The 19,095-nt window shown below is 42.4% G+C and overlaps 1 protein-coding gene across 2 annotated transcripts in view; it reads left to right on the top strand.

The window, feature by feature from the left end:
- DPYSL3 (dihydropyrimidinase like 3) overlaps positions 1–19,095 on the top strand; it is a 139,988-nt gene that overhangs the window by 69,437 nt on the left and 51,456 nt on the right. The window contains exon 1 of one of the 2 annotated variants that reach the window (XM_044280739.1): positions 479–675. The exons of the other annotated variant lie outside the window; for it this stretch is intronic. Coding sequence (XP_044136674.1) covers positions 637–675 — 39 coding nt within the window. The 5' untranslated portion in view covers positions 479–636. Of the gene's footprint in view, positions 1–478; positions 676–19,095 lie in introns of those variants that run through there. 2 annotated transcript variants of the gene reach the window in all.

Consider the following 19,095-nt stretch of genomic DNA (forward strand, 5'->3'; position numbering starts at 1 on the left):
GGATCCGGATGCGGATCCGTCTCAAAAATTTATTGAAATAACGGATCCATCTCTCCGGTTGTCATCCGTAGACTGCAAAACTGGATCTGTTTTTCCGAAACATTTAATACATTTCAATGTAAAATAATGGCGGATCAACAAGGATCCAACAAGCGTTCCGAAATTTTGGACAGAAAAAATTCTGCAGCATGATGAGGTATTATCTCCGTCCTGAAAAGTCAAAAAGACTGAACTGAAGACATGAAGACATCCTGAACGGATTGCTCTCCATTCAGAATGCATAAAACTGATCATTTTTTTTTCCGGTATTGAGCCCCTAGGATGGAACTCAGTACCGGAAAAGGAAAATGCTTTCTAGTTTTGCGATTCTCTGCAGTGCCTCCGGCGCCCTCTGCTGTCCAAAGACGGCAGTGCAGGTGCAGAGCTGAGAAGTGGGTGAGGCCACTGCCTAGCAAGTACTAGTGAGGGAGGAGTCCGGATCTGCTCGTTCTCTCTCTTTTCAGAGTCCCAGCTGGCACTGCAAAAAGGGATTTACTATTGTCTAAGGCAGCTGAGAAAAAAATAACAAACTCAAATCCCCTTACCTGATCTGCTGTGAAACAGACACAGAGGGAGCAGGCTGCAGAGGAGAGCATCATGTCTTACCAGGGCAAGAAGAACATTCCTAGGATAACAGTGAGTCCATGCATGTCTTGTGTGTTCTGAGCTGTCATGTCTGGAAGGATCCTGCTGGGCACTGTGGAGGGTTTACTACCATGCATTTGATTTATAGTCTGCATTGTGGAGCAGCTCCTGCCATGGACACTGTCTTGTAATAGTCCCTCTGTGTCCAGGATTATCCTAAGAAGGTGAAATTGACCTGACTATATTAGGATCAGAGCAGAGGCTCCCTGGCAGGTGGATGCTCCTTTATCTGTGCCTGGGTGTCTTAGACATAGCACCCTGGGCATATTGTACAGATCACATTACATAGTTCAGCAGTGATTTCTGATTATTGCTGGGGTTCTTATATCAAAGGGAAAGGATGACCCCCTACTGAGGGGTGGTCCCTGCTGCACCACCCAAATATCCTTTTCCTTATCTATCTCCATTTTCCATCACCAGGCATTATATTATAGAACAGTGCCTGCTATCAGATTTATTAGAAGTGTAATGAATGTCATATTTCAGTCATCTGATCAGGGTTGTCAACCTTGATTTTTATTTATTTTTTATTTTATTTTATTTTTCATTAATTTTCTTTCCCAGCCTATAACTTCCCCCCAAAAATAATTAATACATGAATACACTATTCTAAAAATCCTGCAAATGGCTGGGAGCCCACATGTATGGGTGCGGGTGGGCATCCATGTTCTTGTGCCTTCATCTTCTGAAGATCTTCTTCTCAGCCATTTGTCGCAGGTGCAATGCAATGCTCTGCAGACAATCAGTGGCCTCCTTATGCTCAGTAGCAGGCCTGCCCTTCATTGTCAGATTGTAGATGTGCAGCTGGGCTTTGTCTGTGCTGAATCTAATTAGACCTGTGGTGGGGTGATGGGTGGGGGATGCACTGGGAGTGGAATAGGTAGCAGCTACTCCATCTTTACCAGTCAGACAAAAGGAACATTGGGTGACAGGGATCAGCAACTCTTGTATTTTTATTTTTTGCTGGGCATTACTGATACTGAATCCGATCTAGTTTGTTACAATGGTGTAACATCTTTATAGACATTTTCTAGATAGATGGGCAGGTCCTTCTTCACCCATGAAGCTGAACGTGCCTCTACCGTCTCAGCAATAATGACAAAGGATTTCCATGGAATGCACTTCTGAAGAGATGTGGCATGCAAACCAGTATGACTGCTGGCACTAAGCCTGGGTGGTGTGCTGGGCAAGTGTAGGTCTAGAGGGGGGGCAGGTGCAGTCATCCAGAAGAAGTCTGTCTCTGCAGTTATTTGGACAATGTACTGCATTCTTGTTTCTCTCAATTCACATGCTGCAGATAGGTTGCAGAAATCTGTCCCAACTGCCCCATTCATCTGAAATTTACCGATATGTGCTAGATGTCAAAAAACGACGCCATCGAGGTGGACGGAACTGATTTTCGGTCACAGAGAATTGTGCAACGCATCTGCTGCTCAGTACAAGTGCTGAATAAGTACAAAGCATCTTGGGGGAGTGATCAGGACGTCCATGTTGTCCTATAATGAACACTTAGCCTTAAGGACAATGGCTGCACAGGGGTGGGGGGGTTCACTGCAAAATAACCATACAGTCTTTCTGTACAATATCCTACACTTTGTGGTTCTAAACATCAGGATGGTGTTCATGACCTGCAGCTAGTGAAGCACCTCATGGATTTCCCATCAGTAATGTTTGACAAGCCTTCCTATATCTAAGGAGACCAAACAGGATATGCAGCTTGTCCGTATCCATACAGGTCTGGGAAACAATGCATACAATGGCTAACCGTCTCCTTCCTGCAGATTCCCTGTTGCTAAGCAACAGCTATGTAAGGGTTGTCTGAGCCAGATTTAGAGTATGTAGTCATTTTACCCTCCATTAGATGTGAAGCAAGGGAGGGGATTTAGGAGGTGTGGCAGCCGTGAAGAACATGTCTGATTTTTTTTTTTTTTGTAATGATGGACATGTATACAGTGGATCAGGATTGTGCCATATGTATAATGACGTATACCCCATTATTTAAGACATTGTGGACAATTTTCAGCAGGACATACACAAATGTGGTACAGGCTAAAACCAGTCCTGGAGCAATTACAGCTCTGAAGGCAATCAGGGGCTTCCTAAATAAGACACCATGGGCTTCATCTATTAAAGCTGCCATTTTATACACTATTCTTTGGGATAAAGTCAGTTGGACTGAGAAATGGCAAATTTGGTACATTTTAGGGTGCCCTCACATGTAGGGAATTTTCCGCCAGGAAAATCCGCAGGTGCAGATTTTTTAAAAATTATGGATTTCCTGTACGAGAATCTCTCCATTCAATCCAATGAGAAATTGATTCTACAGTGGAAAACGCTGCAGAAAAATCTGCAACAAAACCCATGCACGTGTGAGGGCACCCTTAGGGCTCTTTCACAGGAGCGAGTCCATTGCGGGAATTGCGCTCCGTGTGCGAGTTTGATCCTCCTCTCTGGACTTGCAGGAGCGCACGGCATTATCATGATTTATAATTCTGTGTGTCTCTGCTTGACCTTACAGAATAATTTTTTTGATGGGAGTGAGAAAAATTCTGAATGCACACAAAGTATTCATATTTTGCGGATCTGCTGTTTGTGGACCAAAATATGCATACGGCTGGGTGCATGAAACCTTTAGCTATCCATATCTGGTTAGGACTACACCTAGGCCTTTTTTAAGGCCCATGCACATGAACGTGTGTGGTCTGTGCCCGTATTGTGGCTCGCAAACAGTGGGTCTGCAAAACACGGGCACCAGCCATGTGCGCTCCGTGTCACAGATGTGGACCCATTCACTTGAATGGGTCTGCAGTCCTCAAGATGCGAAGCGGAAGCCTGTAGAAGCAGTACAGAGCGTTTCCAAGGGATTTCAGTCTGTGCCTCCGCACTGCAAAAAAAAAGAACATGTTCTATGTTTTTGTGGTGTGGACTGAATGTTATGGATTGCGGACCCATACAAGTGAATGGGTCTGCAAACAGCTATTTACCGGTTAACCGGTTAAACCGCTATTTGCCGTCCACAGCACAGGCCGCACACACTCATTTGCATGAGCCCTTAAAGTGGTCATATCCTTGTCCATAATGTGGACAGAACAGACATGCGGACATACAGAAATGGAATGAACACAGAGTCATTTCCCTTTTTTGTGGCCCCAATGGGGCTGCAAAAAAATTGTTGGTGTGAATGAGCCCTAAGGCTTTTTCTTTGTAGAGCACATGAAAACCATTGTGGTTCCTGCAAACAGCTGGTCAGTGGTTCTGAGGACAGGTCATCAGTATTCTGAAGCTGGAAACCCCTTTTCTCAGGATAGGTCTTCAGTATCAGATTGGGGATCCGACTTCTGGTACCACCGCTGATCAGCTGATTGAAGGGATGGCGGCGCTCGTGAGAGTGCTGCTTCCTCTTTACTTGGACACCGTCTAGCTTGGGCATGCTCAACCTGCGGCCCTCCAGCTGTTGCAAAACTATAACTCCCAGCATTCTTGGACAGCCTACAGCTATCAACCTACAGCAGGGCATTGTTGCAACAGCTGGAGGGCCGCAGATTGAGCATCCCAAGTGAAAGGGATGAACGACTGTAATTATGCTGCACTGCCACTGCAAAGGAGATGGAGCGCAGATAATCTTTGAAAAGGAAGCAGCATGAGTCGGGGTGGCAGAAGATCTAATATTGATGATTATCATAATGATTTTATGCCACAGCACAACCTCTTTACGTTGCACTGTGTAAAACAATACCACACCCAGTCCTTTGGGCTGGTCTCCCAGGAGAGGTGACTGTTCCGTTAATTTCAACAAAAAAAAATCTTGATGCTAAGAAGATCCTGCTTTTCCTACAGACCACACCCTAGAAAATACATTTTTGCATGGCTAGGCATCTTTCCACAACCTGTCACCTATGTGCGTATAATGTATACAATCTATCATTACACTGTTTACTGCATTACTACATCTACAGCAAATATTATAAGAGATCTAGATGTGAGCCTTGGAAAACTAGGGGATTTTCAGTGCTAGCGTAATAACAGCACCAGGAAAAGAGCACGTTCTGCATGCATCATACGGTGAGACATTTTGGGGCAGATTTACGAATCCTGTCTAAAATTTGGATAATTATAAACTTTGATAAGAAAATCAGATGAGACAAATTCATCACAGTGGCGCACACTGGGTGATAGATTTGGTGCATCTTGGCACACCTTACCGGAATGTAGACCCTTTTCTTTCCCTTACACCAGCACCAGTCTAGTGAGGAACAAAGTGTCTAAAATACCTAATAAATGTGGTGCACAGTATGTGTTCCAGAATTCTGTCTGATTATTAAATCTGCCACATTGTAGCCTTAAGGTCCCTTTCACACGAGCGAGTTTTCCGCGCGGGTACAATACGTGATGTGAACGCATAGCACCCGCATTGAATCCTGACCCATTCATTTCATTGGGTCTGTGTACATGAGTGTTGTTTTTCACGCATCACTTTTCACACAGCCCTGGCCCCATAGAAGTGAATGAAGCTTTAGTGAAAAACGCAATGCATCTGGAAGCAAGTGCGGATGCAATGCGTTTTTTTCACTGATGGTTGCTAAGAGATGTTTGCAAACCTCCAGTTTTTTTATCATACACGTGAAAAACGCATTGCATGCGCACAGAAAAAACGCGATCGCAGATGAAGCTGAACGCATCCGGACCTAATCTGTCACGCTCGTGTGAAAAGGGGCCTAAAATGAATCGTGCACACAAATGTAATTTTTGTCAATTTCGTTTTTGTGATGGATCAGAATACAATAGTCTAAGTTGGTGAAGTGAAATGAGAAAAATTATATAAACAAATGGAAAGAACAGGACACAACAGCAAACCTGCCGAGAGACGTCAGCCAACCAAAACTCACGGACCAGGCAAGGAGGGCATTAATCAGAGGGGCAGCACAGAGCACCTAAGGTAACCCTGGAGGAGCTGCAGAGTTTCACAGCAGAGACTGGAGTATTTGTACATAGGACGACAATAAGCCGTACGCTCCATATGGTTGGGCTTTATGGCAGAGTGGTCAGAAGAAAGCCATTACATTGTGAGTTTGTGAAAAGGCACGTGGGAGATTCACAAAATGTATGGAGGAAGGTGCTCTGGTCTGACGAGACTAAAATTAACTTTTCGGCCATTAAAGAAAACGTTATGTCTGGAGCAAACCCAACACAACACATCACCCAAAGAACACCATCCCCACAGTGAAACATGGTGGTGGCAGCATCATGCTGTAGGGAGGTTCTTCAGCAGCCTGGACTGGGAAACTGGTCAGAGTTGAGGCAAAGATGGATGGTGCTAAATACAGGGATATTCGTGAGCAAAACCTGTACCACTCTGTGCGTGATTTGAGGCTAGGACGGAGGTTCTCCTTCCAGCAGGACAACGACCCCAAACACACTGCTAAAGCAACACTTGAGTGATTTAAGGGGAAACATGTAAATGTGTTGGAATGGCCTAGTCACAGCCCAGATCTCAATCCAATAGAAAATCTGTGGTCAGAAGATTGCTGTTCACAAGCACAAACCATCCAACTTGGAGCAGTTTTGCAAGGAGGAATGGGGAAAAATCCCAGTGGTAAGATGTGACAAGCTCATAGAGACTTATCCAAAGTGACTTGGAGCTGTGATTGCCGCAAAAGGTGGCTCTAGAAAGTATTGACTTTAGGGGGGTGAATAGTTATGCAGATTTACTTTTTCTGTTATTTTGTCCCATTTGTTGTTTGCTTCACAATAAAAAATAAAATACAAAAATAAATAAAACATCTTTAAAGTTGTGGGCATGTTCTGTAAATTAAATGATGCAAATCCACAAAAAAATCCATGTTTATTCCAGGTTGTGAGGCACTAAAATACGAAAAAAGTCGAGGGTGGTGAATAGTTTTCCTTCCTGAACTCCTGGTTCGGTTCCAAGGTACCATCCCCTGCATAACGGAAACGCAACCATCAGTGGAAAACGCACTGCATCCGGATTACTTCCAGATGCAATGCGTTTTTTACTAAAGCCCCATTCACTTCTATGGAGCCAGGGCTGCGTGAAAAACACAGAAGAGAATAAGGCTAGGGCTGCACAACTATCTTGTCACGACAGCTGTCTCACCACCAAGGAAAGTAATGTAGCAGTGGAGCCATAGAAATGAATGGGGTCCCAATGCAGCTAGCATGTTTGCAGTGACTGCGACCCTAGAATCGCAAGAAATACAGCAGGGTTGGATTTTTGGGGGGGGTCACAGTGTGGCAAACATGTGAGTTGCACTGTGACCCCATTTATTTCTATGGCTGTTCTACTACACTGCGATCCTTGGTCGCATGACAGCTGTCACGCCCAATATCACTGTGTAGCCCTATCCTTAGGCTACGTGCACATGATACGGATGACGTGCAGTTTTTCGGTTGGGACACTCTCTTATATAATACAGTACCAGAAAAGTAAATGAGATCTGACACATTGAGTACTTTGTACTTGCAGAAATTGACAGTGCAGTGGTTTTCTTCCGGCCGTTTCTCAGCATGTTTTTCGGGGTTGCAGCCAGATCTCCACTGGTCCCCATTATAGGGCCGGATGGTGATATTCAAGCTTCAGGCAATGCCGGAATGCAGAGAGCTCCGTCAGGCTATTCCCTGCTGGAACAACCTGCTGGATCCCTAGCACTAGTGTGACCTATGTGAGATACTCATTTGTTCTTAATATTAAGCCTCATTCACACGTCAGTGTTTCACGGACGTTTGCTGTATGTGTTCTCCACGAACAGTACACATCCCCATTCATTTTAATGTGTCTATTCACACATCTGCGTTTTAGCACAGACACATGCTCTATTTTGTCGGTGTTCACGGATTCAACACATCCATTAGCTGCTATGCGTGTTGCATCCGTGTTTCACGGATCATTAAGAGATGCTTTTTAAAATTATTTTTCGGCGGTTCAGTGTCAGTGAAACACAGATGGCACACAGACAGCAAAAAACGGACACACTGACCCAAAACACGGATCCTTCAGACAGCTCCACAGATGCATTCACCTTCTCATGGATATGAGCATGGACGTGTGAATGAGGCTTTAGTAGGATTCAAGCCACCAGACCTCCAGTAATCTGATTAGCATGTCATCAGCTGGTCATGACATCTATTTTCTATTTCTGTAAAGGCCATGTTCACACGTCGTGAGTTTGTAGCACAGTTTTGCCTTGATTTTTACAAAATACTGTTTCATATACCGTAATCATGTCATTTTTGCTGTGATTTTGGAAAAACTGCAGCAAAACCAAAACTAGACAGATTTGTGAACAAATATTATCTACACAAAGAACTGGACATTTTCTATGAATTAATCAATACAGTTCTTTTGTTCCCTTATTCCTCCAGTCCAGTCTCTTACAACAGTATCGGGGGCTGTTGCTAGGCAGGTGTCCAGATTGCCTTTAGGAATAGACCTGCGTGAGAGGCTGGGGGCAGGGCTCATTATCAGTGGGGATGTGGCTCATTACAATAGGGGGGTTGGGTGGTAGCATTATCATGTTAGGTTGACAAGGCGGGTCTTTTATTCCCTATAGAATTCCTAAGCCCCTTCTGTGTGTCACATATGACGTCTACAGTAACAAAGGATGACCAGCAGTTTTTTGGGCCAGTGTTCTTGAATATACTTCTTGGTTTAGAAATATCTAGTGTGGTGGGATAGTTTCTAAACGAATCTAACCATGAGGAGTCATTTAATGACATGTTGGTACCTTGGTTGAAGATGTGTGTGTCATGCCTTTGAGACATCTAATGTCTAGACGACAGTCCATATCTTCTAGCACAAAAATGAATTTGAGAACATGTGGTAGGGTGGGGCCCCAGTATGCTGTTTTTGTTTCATGAGTTAGTAATTAACATTTTGTGACTCGCCCTTTATAAAAAGGTGCTTTATAAGTCTTATAATGAGCTGAAAGTATAATTTGTTAGATGCTGGACCTGTGTTTCTCAAGAGACAACCATATTGCTTCTGTTACTAAACTGAACAAACCACTTGGTCCTCCAGTTATTGACAAAGCAAAGTCATATGGTTTAATGGTAGACATATAGAACTATGGATTATCACTAGGGAAATAACTTTGTTCCTTGTAATATATATAATTTGTATTATATGTGACCATCTGTTACATCTTACATAATAGTTATGTGACATTTGGGCATTTTAATTGTAGAAGAGTTTCAAAATCCTGTGTCCAAATTCCAGATAAGAGACATTATTCAATGAAGGTTCTAAATCGGACTGCTTTGGTCAAATCAAAATTCTTAAAAATGACTGAGCAATGAGTGTACAAAAACTATTGTATGCAAAAAGTGGAGCTGTAATAATATAAAATCGCTTCCTTTATTTGTTTACCTATATTGGGATAAAATAAAAGCTGTATCTGGCTGCTGGGGAAAACTAATTCGCCGGTTGTCTCCTCTACATGAGGGATGTTGAGTTTACAAGAACAATATTAACATTACATTGGTTGAATAGGCAGAGCTTCACATTGACTTCTAAGTATGTCTGCTTGCTCTGTCATGAAGATTTCTGAGGATGCTGGGGTTTTTTTTATGGAGAAATTTCATCAAAACTGGAATAGTGTTTGGATTAGTGAGTGCCAAGAGGTTTCTACAAACTTGGCTTTACTAGAGCTTACTGGTATTTGGAAACTGGTTATTATGACCACTTGTGATTCTTGGGACTTTTCAGGCAGCAGTAGGTCAGATGTAGAGTGCATTTTGTCTTGAGAGCCTTTCACTTTTTTCACATTTGGTTATGTTGTGGCCTAGTTCTAAAATAAAAAAAAGTTAACATTTCTCCCCATCATTCTGCACTCAATACTTCATAATGGGAAAGTGAATATGAATAGAATATTACATTGACATAAGTATTCAGACCCTTTACTTAGTTGAAGCATCTTTGGCAGCGATTACGGCATCCAGTTTTCTTGGGTATAATACCACAAGGTTTGCACACATGGATTTTGAGATTTTCTGCCATTCTTCTCTGCAGATCCTCTTAAAGGGGTTTTGCCATTTCAGACAATGGGGGCATATCGCTAGGATATGCCCCCATTGTCTGATGGGTACAATGAGAACGGAGCGGGAAAATGAGAGGAGGGCGCACTGTGCATGCGCAGCCACCCTCCATTCATTCCTATGGGGCCACCTGCTCCATAGTAAATAATGGGAGCAGGGGCCACGCATACGCGGTGTGCTCCCATTCACTTCTATTGGGGTAGCGCTTGGTGGTGGACGGACTCCGGAAAATCCGGGGTCCTCCAGCCACAGCTCTCCCCACTCTGTTTTCGTTGTAGGTGCGATATGCCCCCATTGTATGTGATGGGAATACCCCTTTAAGTTCTTTCAGGTTGGATAGAGACCGTCAGTAGACAGGCATTTGCACATTGTTCAATTGGGTTTAAGTAATTTCACTGGCTGGGTCACTCAAGACATTTATAGATGTCCATATGCCACTCCTGTGTTGTCTTGGTTGTGTGCTTAGAATCTGGGGGGGAGATTTATCAAACTGGTATAAAGTAGAACTGCCTTAATTGTCCAGAGAAACCAGTCAGATTCCACCTTTCATTTTCCACAGTTACTTTGGAAAATGAAAAGTGGAATCTGATTGGTTTCTCTGTGCAACTAAGCCAGTTCTACTTTGCACCAGTTTGATAAATCTCCCCAGTTGTCTTGTTGGAATGTAAACCTTTAGCCCAGTCTGAGGTCCAGAGCAGACTAGATCAGGTTTTCATTAAGAACATCTCTGTACTTTGCTCCATTCAGCTTTCTCTGAACTCTACCCAGTCTCCCTGTACCAGCTACTGAAAAACGCCTCCACAGAATGATATTCCCACCACCATGCTTGAGTGTAGAGATGGTATTGGGCAGTGCCTTGTTTCCTCCAAACATGGTTCTTAGAATTGAGGCCAAAAAGTTCAGTCTTGGTTTCTTCAGCCAAATAATCTTGTTTCTCACAGTCTAGGAGTCTTTGAGGTGTTTTTGCAAATGTTGAAGTGTCTTTTACTGAGGTGAGGCTTCTTTCTGCCCACTCTGCCATAAAGCCCAGATTGGAGGAGTGCTGTAGTGATCGTTAGAAACTTCCAGAAGACCTTCATCCGCACACAGGATCTTTGGAGCTCTGCCAGAGCGACCGTTGGGTACTTGGTCACCTTTCCTGCCAAGTCTCTTTTCCCCCAATTACTCAGTTTGGAGGGGCAGTCAGCTCTAGGAATAGGTTGTTCCAAACTTAGTCCATTAAAGAATTATGGAGGTCTCTGTGCTCTTGGGAACTTTCAGTGAGGATGAAATGTTTTATACTCTTCTTCAGATCTGTGCCTCCACATAATCATGTGACTGGGATCTTCACGTAGTTCTTTCCCACTCATGGCTTGGTTTGTGTGCTATGATATGCATTGCCAGTTGTGAGAGCTTACATATACAGGGGTTTATCTTTCCAAATCATGTCCACTCAAAGGATTTTGCCAGAGGTGGACTCCAGTCAAGGTGTACAAACCTCTCAAAGATGATCAGGAGAAATGGTAGGCCCTCAGAACTTAATTTGCCATACCAAGGGACTGAATACTTATGTCCATGCAAAATTTTAGTTTTTTCTTTGTAATAATTTCTGTTTTCACTTTCTCATTAAGGAGGATTGAGTGCAGACTGATGGGGGGGAAAGCTTGATTTTATTTTTATTTTAGGCTGCAGCTCAAAATGTGAAACGGTCCAAAGACTTTCTGAATTCACTGTATAATTACTGTTAAAACTGTATCGTACACCTTTTAGTATTACCAAAGTCCTATAATTTTTGCTTTGTCCCCTCATCTCTTGATGCTTATTGGCCATTAATGTGATTACACATGAGTTTTTGGCATCTTGCCTTTTGGACATTGAACATAAAGTTGATATTTGGCACATACACAGTGTATGTGTTGTACTGTGCTATGCGCAGAAGTGACTGGTGAAATTCACCATTAATAAGAACCCCTTTTTTCTAGTTAATTTTGAAGCCTAGATTGTGGAATTTCCAGAACAAACATGAGTCTGTTTTATTTTTAACTAATGAACTAGCTTATACTCGCTTATTAAGATTTATTTTTAGATTGGTATTATATTGCCGCCCTGGTATACAGACATCTGTATTTATAAGCTCACAACATTAAAAATAGATATGGTTTGTGAAATTTATTAACATTTTAACTCTAATCCTAACCTAAAATTCTAATTTTTATTTTATGGGAATTGACTCATCTCCCACTGTCATACTAACAGGGGTTCAGTAGCTTGATCTTGAAAGCTTTGAAGGTAACATCTAGTTGCTCTGAAACATTAAAAGTTAACTCCAGTCATATCTGAAATGTATGTTGCAGGATGTATCATCTTTTGAATATTGTAACTTTGCAAAGCATAAAGTAATCACAGGGGTGCAGCTAGCCTTTATGCTGCCTGAGGCAAAAACTGAAACGGCTCCCCCCCCCCATGCCAATTTCTTAACCTTACCCCTTTGCCACAATAAAAGCGCTCATTGCCCATGACCCTTCTGCTGCCTCCTCTTTCCCCTACCTGGTGCTGCCTGAGGCAATCGTCTCACCTGACCTCATTGGTGGTGCACCCCTGAGTAACCATAATCTTGGTAGCATGGTGAGATGAATTTATTATTCATTTAACTTGGGCTATTTTTGAATTAAATAGGTATTTTAACCATAGACTTTTATGGCATATTCATGTGATCTTCCATAAATGACTTATTGGGGTCCTACCTCTAGGGGTCCTTCCTATGACTTTCATTTTGCATTGTAAGAGCCATGTCCATTTTGTCTCCTTTTTTTGTGGCCAACTGGCTTCTAATACAGAGTGGACCCCTGTTCTCCTGAAAGATGGTGGGGGTTACCTTTGCCATCAGACATTTAGGAGATGTCATATGCCATAAATGGCTTTGGTCGGGATACACTTTTAACGATTTAGATTTTTTTTTTATCTGGATATGAAGCAAGATACTCGGAGGATTTCAAGTTTTATAGTTGTGCCCACTTAAGAAATCAAACAGGCTCTTTAGCCAAGAATGTCCTTCTGATTTATAGTACATATTATACTCTTATTTTGCAGAGTTTGTACTGAGTGAAATTAAAAAAATAATGCTGCCATGTTAGCATTAAAATATTGCCCATAGAAGCCAGTCACTATAGGAAAAATGACAACTAAGATATGATTTTGTGTAATGAGTTATTATACCGTGGTTGTGATTTCCCTATACAATATCTTATTTACACATTTGTAAATTGTTTTACCACATTGTTAAAATCCATCTGATGCCCACTGTCGGCTTTTCATTTACTGTAACAACCAAAGAAATAATGGTAATATATAATTATCTGATGGAAAACATGATTTATTCCTTGATTACTCTCATCTGTCCTAATTAGTTTTTCTTTCATAGCTAGCTAAACTGCTCATGTATCAAGCGCCTGCTTTGTGAGAAAATATAATGCTCACAAGGTCAATATTTTAGTCTGTTCAAGAGGTTCCCCACAACTTTTAAAGGGTTGTTTGATTAAATATTTATTAAGGCTCAGAATGGTGTAAAATAATGCAAACCATACTCATCAGTCAAGCACCTCTCCTGTTCCAACGTTTCCCAGCTGGTCTCTATTTCTTGGTCCCTCTTGACAAACAGGAAATGGTTGCTCAGCCAATCGCTGGCCACAGCGGTGACCCACTTCATCCATTAAGTGGCTGAGAGTTCAATTTCTGTGTGTCAAAAGGGACGAGGAAGAGAGAAGTATTGTTGGAATGAGAACAGTGGAGTTCAGTAAGGTATGACTTTTACTTTACTTTTACACCATTCTAAGCCTTTTTTTTTTATTGTAACCAGTCAGATAACAACACATTCAAGCATTGCTTAGGCCATCACCCTTTGAACGATGGGAATCTGATCTCTAGGACACCCACAGATCAGTACAATGAAGTGCTGTGGTGCCGTGCAGCTCATTGAGTTCAAATGAATGGGACAAGCTACTGTACCAGGCACAGTTGCTGGTGTAAACAATGCTATGGACCTTTAATTGTGCTAAACTGCTGTCCAGAAGGTTGGATCCCCATTGATCAAACATTGATGGCCTGTTCCAAGTATCAGAGAACCCCTTAATTAAACTAAATGCAAAAAAATTGAATGTTTCCATATAATCATATAGTACATTTATTTCGATTGACAAGTCTATTTTTCTAGCTATCGGGGAGAGATAAATGTGAGACAACAATGCATTGCATGTGAGCAAAGTGCAGTGACAATGGACCACAGAATAATTTACTGTACTTTATGAAAAAAAGAAAATGAGGGCGAATTACTGCTGCCAATATTGTTTACTAGTGGACCAGGCTTAAGCCAGGCTTAGGCAAATGGTGCCCCCTTGCCTGGCTCTGTTTACAATGATGTAAAATAGAATTCTTTGTACTGAGGGAGCCTGTTGGTGTTTCATGCTGTCTGTGGTTCCTTTAATAGGTGTGAATGTTCAGTAGGTACAGTATGGCATGTAGGGTACTCGAGGTCTTAATCAACATGACTATTGGCCGCCCCAGAGGCTTGACTCAGAAGAGGGGAGGAGTTCTCTCCTTATATAGCGCGTGTCCTAGCGGCCGCGCACGGCCACTCAGTGCTGACTGTTACGGAGGTTAGCAGCTCATTTTGCTGTTTGTCTCGAACCCACATTTTTATGCTCCTGACGAGCCACACAAGGCGAAACGTGTTGAGCGATGAGTGGGGGCAAACTTATGCTTTTTGCATGTGACTTGTATTGCGCTCACACTGCAGTTGAGGTCGGTGGTACCCCAGCCCTTTGCAGTTTGTGAGCAGCTGCGATCAAGCCTTTCTTTTGCTCTACCCAGCTAAGTCTAGTGTCCCTTGATTCGTGCTCGTAGGGCCGGCACCCAGACATCTGGTTCATACCCGAACAGATGGTTCTTATGCAGGTCGGTCCCTATGGGTAGATGTTTATCAATGGATTAGCTTGTTAAATTTAGTCCAGGGCACACCAAGCTGGTTCCTTTGAGCAGAGCACCTTGTCCGTACCACGGTGCACACTTCTGGCTGTATCAGTTCATCACGGCCGGCTGGCCTGGTGGTGCAGCTTTTAGTAATGCACCAGTAGTGGACTTTCTAGTGACCCTATCCACAACTGAGCGGTACCGCCCATTGCGGTTTCATGTGCCATCTTGATCCGTCTCAGACACTGTGGTTAGGTGATCATCTAGAATTTTATATATAGGTTGTAGTTTTCCCCTCCCCTTTCCCCCCTTGTTTGAAATAATAAAGTATTAGTTTTATCTAATTTTCATAGCGTTCCGTACTACAGTGATATTATTTGATGGTGGAACGTATACCTAACACCAGAAACTCGTCAGTTAATTATTTTTGGATATTTTTTTTATATATTTTTTTAAGAAATCGTCCACCTCCGTTTTCAGTTCCCTTCATAAACTTGAAAACCGCCACATTCAACAATAATTATAGGGAAACCTTTGAATTTCTCAAGCTTGGAAAATAAGGAATACATGACTCAAATTAAAATCAGTTTGTGGTTGCTTCAAGTTAACATAGGCAGTTCTCCAAGCCTGAGAGCTGTGCTTGATATGGTCTGAGGCTGCAGTTAAGGGGGCCAATTAAGGAGCTCCCTCTATCAAATTAACATGCCAACACTTACAAACAAGCAAGATTTCTGGCTCTCACAGACCTGTAACTTCTTCTTTAAGAGGCTCCTGTGTCCTCCACTAGCTACCTGTATTAATGGCACCTGTTTGAACTTATCAGTATAAAAGACACCTGTCCAAACCTCAAACAGTCACACTCCAAACTCCACTGTGGCCAAGACCAAAGAGCTGTCGAAGGACACCAGAAACAAAATTGTAGACCTGCACCAGGCTGGGAAGACTGAATCTGCAATAGGCAAGCAGCATGGTGTGAAGAAATAAACTGTGGGAGCAATTTTTAGAAAATGGAAGACATACAAGACCACTGATAATCTCCCTCGATCTAGGGCTCCACGCAAGACCTCACCCCGTGGGCTCAAAATGATCACAAGAACGGTGAGCAAAAATCCCAGAACCACACGGGGGGACCTAGTTAATGACCTGCAGAGAGCTTGGACCAAAGAAACAAAGGCTACCATTAGTAACGCACTACACTGCCAGGGACTCAAATCCTACAGTGCCAGAAGTTTGCTAGAGAGCATTTGGATGATTCAGAAAAGGATTGGAAGAATGTCATTTGGTCAGATGAAACCAAAGTAGAACTTTTTGGTAAAAACTTAACTCGTCGTGTATGGAGGAGAAAGAATGCTGAGTCGCATCCAAAGAACACCATACCTACTGTGAAGCATGGGGTGGAAACATCATGCTTTGGGGCTGTTTTTCTGAAAAGGGACCTGGACCACTGATCCCTGTAAAGGAAAGAATGAATGGGGCCATGTATCGTGAGATTCTGAGTGAAAACCTCCTTCCATCAGCAAGGGCATTGAAGATGAAACGTGGCTGGGTCTTTCAGCATGACAATGATCCCAAACACACCGCCCGGGCATCGAAGGAGTGGCTTTGTAAGAAGCATGTCAAGGTACTGAAGTGGCTTAGCCAGTCTCCAGATCTCAACCCCATAGAAAACCTTTGGAGGGAGTTGAAAGTCTGTGTTGCCCAGCGACAGCCCCAAAACATCACTGCTCTAGAGGAGATCTACATGGAGGAATGGGCCAAAATACCAGCAACAGTGTGTGAAAACCTTGTGAAGTCTTAAAGAAAACGTTTGACCTCTGTCATTGCCAACAAAGGGTACAGTCATCTAAAGTACTCAATATAACGGACATTTTTCAATAATTTAGTTGCCAAGAGAGCCCAAGTATTGTACAATTTTGTATTAAACAGAGCTAAAAGCATGACTCTGGTACAATTGCAAACAGATGGATCACATATTTGTGAAAATATTCATAGGCAAACCTTACAACAGAAGTCCCCAACTTGTGGTGCTCTTGGCTATGAAAAACTATGACCAGTACAATCACCATTCATATACCGCTCTTCTAAAATGGATGATAGGAGGGTGGTTGAATGTTACACCCTGACAGCCATGCTTGTAATTGGGGTGTCCAAGTAAGACACATATATAGAGTACAACAGATTTCTCAAATTTAGGCAGCTCTCCACAGTGCAATCCTTTACTGGGCTTGGTGATCTGAACCTACAACCTGCAGGTTGTGGTCATATGCCACATCCAATGTGGTATAGTATCTGTCCCTCTAAGCTAGGTTAATACATTGGATTTATTTATTTTTTATTGGATTTGTGATATACAGTCCTGATCAAAAGTTTAAGACCACTTGAAAAATGGCAAAAAATCATATTTAGCATGGCTGGATCTTAACAAGGCTCCAAGTAGAGCTTCAACATGCAACAAGAAGAAATGGGAGTGAGACAAAACATTTTTTGAGCATTCAATTTAATGAAAACAACAAATAAACTGAAACAGGCTGTTTTTCAGATGATCAAAATTTTAGGAACACATGCCTTTTTAAAAGGCCAAATCTGTGCAAAGATGTGGATTCATTGTCATTTTCTGTCAGGTAGTCACACGTTGTGATGGCAAAGGCAAAAAAACTCTCCCTTTTTGAACGTGGTCGGGTTGTTGAACTGCATAAGCAGGGTCTCTCACAGCAAGCCCTCGCTGCTGAGGTGGGACGCAGTAAGACAGTCATTTGGAATTTCTTAAATGATCCTGAGGGTTATGGAACAAAAAAAGTAAAGTGGAAGACCCAAAAAAATGTCCTCAGCACTGAGCCGGAGGATCCAATTGGCTGTCCGTCAAGACACTGGACGATCCTCAACCCAAATTAAGGCCCTTACTGGTGCTGACTGCAGCCCCATAACCATCAGACGGCATCTAAGACTGAAGGGCTTCAAAAACAAAGAACATCTTCAAACACCTTGTCTCCTTGAACACCACAGAACTGCTCGTTTGGCTTTTGCAAGAGAGCACCAAACATGGGACATTCAAAGGTGGAAGAAAGTTTTATTCTCTGAGAAAAAATGTAAACTTGATGGTCCTAATGGTTTCCAACATTACTGGCATGACAAGCAGATCGCACCTGAGATGTTTTCTACGAGCCACAGTGGAAGGGGTGCCATAATGGTCTAGGGTGCTTTTTCCTTAAGTGGAACAACTGTAACGACTGGGTTTTTCAACAGGACAATGCTACAGTACACAATGCCCGCAGGACAAGGGACTTCTTCCAGGAGAATAACATCACTCTTTTGGCCCATCCTGCGTGTTCCCCTGATCTAAATCCAATTGAGAACCTTTGGGGATGGATGGCAAGGCAAGTTTTACAAAAATGGACAACAGTTCCAGACAGTAGATGGCCTTCGTGCGGCCGTCTTCACCACATGGAGAAATGTTCCCACTCATCTCATGGAAATGCTTGCATCAAGCATGCCGAAACAATGACGGCAGTGATAAACAATAGCGGCAGAGCTACTCATTACTGAGTTCATGTTTGGAAGTTGGATTTCTCTTTTGGGGAGGTTTAGTTTTTTTTGGAGGTTTGGTCCTAAACTTTTGATCACCTGAAAAACAGCCTGTTTCAGTTTTTGTTTTCATTAAATTGAATGCTCAAAAAATGTTTTGTCTCACTCACCCATTTCTTCTTGCTGCATGTTGAAGCTCTATTTGGAACCTTGTTAAGATCCAGCCATGCTAAATAGGATTTTTTTTTTTTGGTCTTAAACTTTTTATCAGGACTGTAATATGGTATTCTATAAGTGATCATTGCACATTCATCTTATGTACTGGAAGGAAGAATATATTAAGTAAGACGTCAAGCTGTATATTTCTTTGGCTGTAATCTTTTCTAATCCCTGGCTTCTATCCGCCCACTTGAAATACGGAAATCGCTGGATTTCGAGCACAAAGGTTTGGTTTGTTGCTTGGAGTCAGCTAACTTTTCCAAGTTTTTTTGCAGCATGACCAGCTCTGTATAGTGTCAGAACTTGTGAGGGGGAATCAAAGACGTATTTGTTTATAAGGACAAAGGAAGTGGCATGCATGTTGTTAAATCAGAGACCTGTCTCTTGCCTCCATGCCCACAGACCAATGTCAAAGCACACATGTACTAAGCTAAACCTTTCGATGCCATGACATGGGTGTAAGGATAACCATATGAGGTGATCAAAGAGCCTACATGTCTACAGAACGGCTATTGGGCACTGTGTACAAAAGGAAGGAATGCAGTTAAATGAGTGTCAGTTTAGGTCAATGTACCCACTCCAATATTTAGGTGGAGTAGTCGGCACCACCAGGTATTTCTCACATTTTTCTTCTCATTGTATAGCCTATAAAGTAGCTTATAATTTTTTTTTTAA

This window comes from Bufo gargarizans, chromosome 2 (assembly GCF_014858855.1).
Source record: "Bufo gargarizans isolate SCDJY-AF-19 chromosome 2, ASM1485885v1, whole genome shotgun sequence".
Lineage (NCBI taxonomy): Eukaryota > Metazoa > Chordata > Amphibia > Anura > Bufonidae > Bufo > Bufo gargarizans.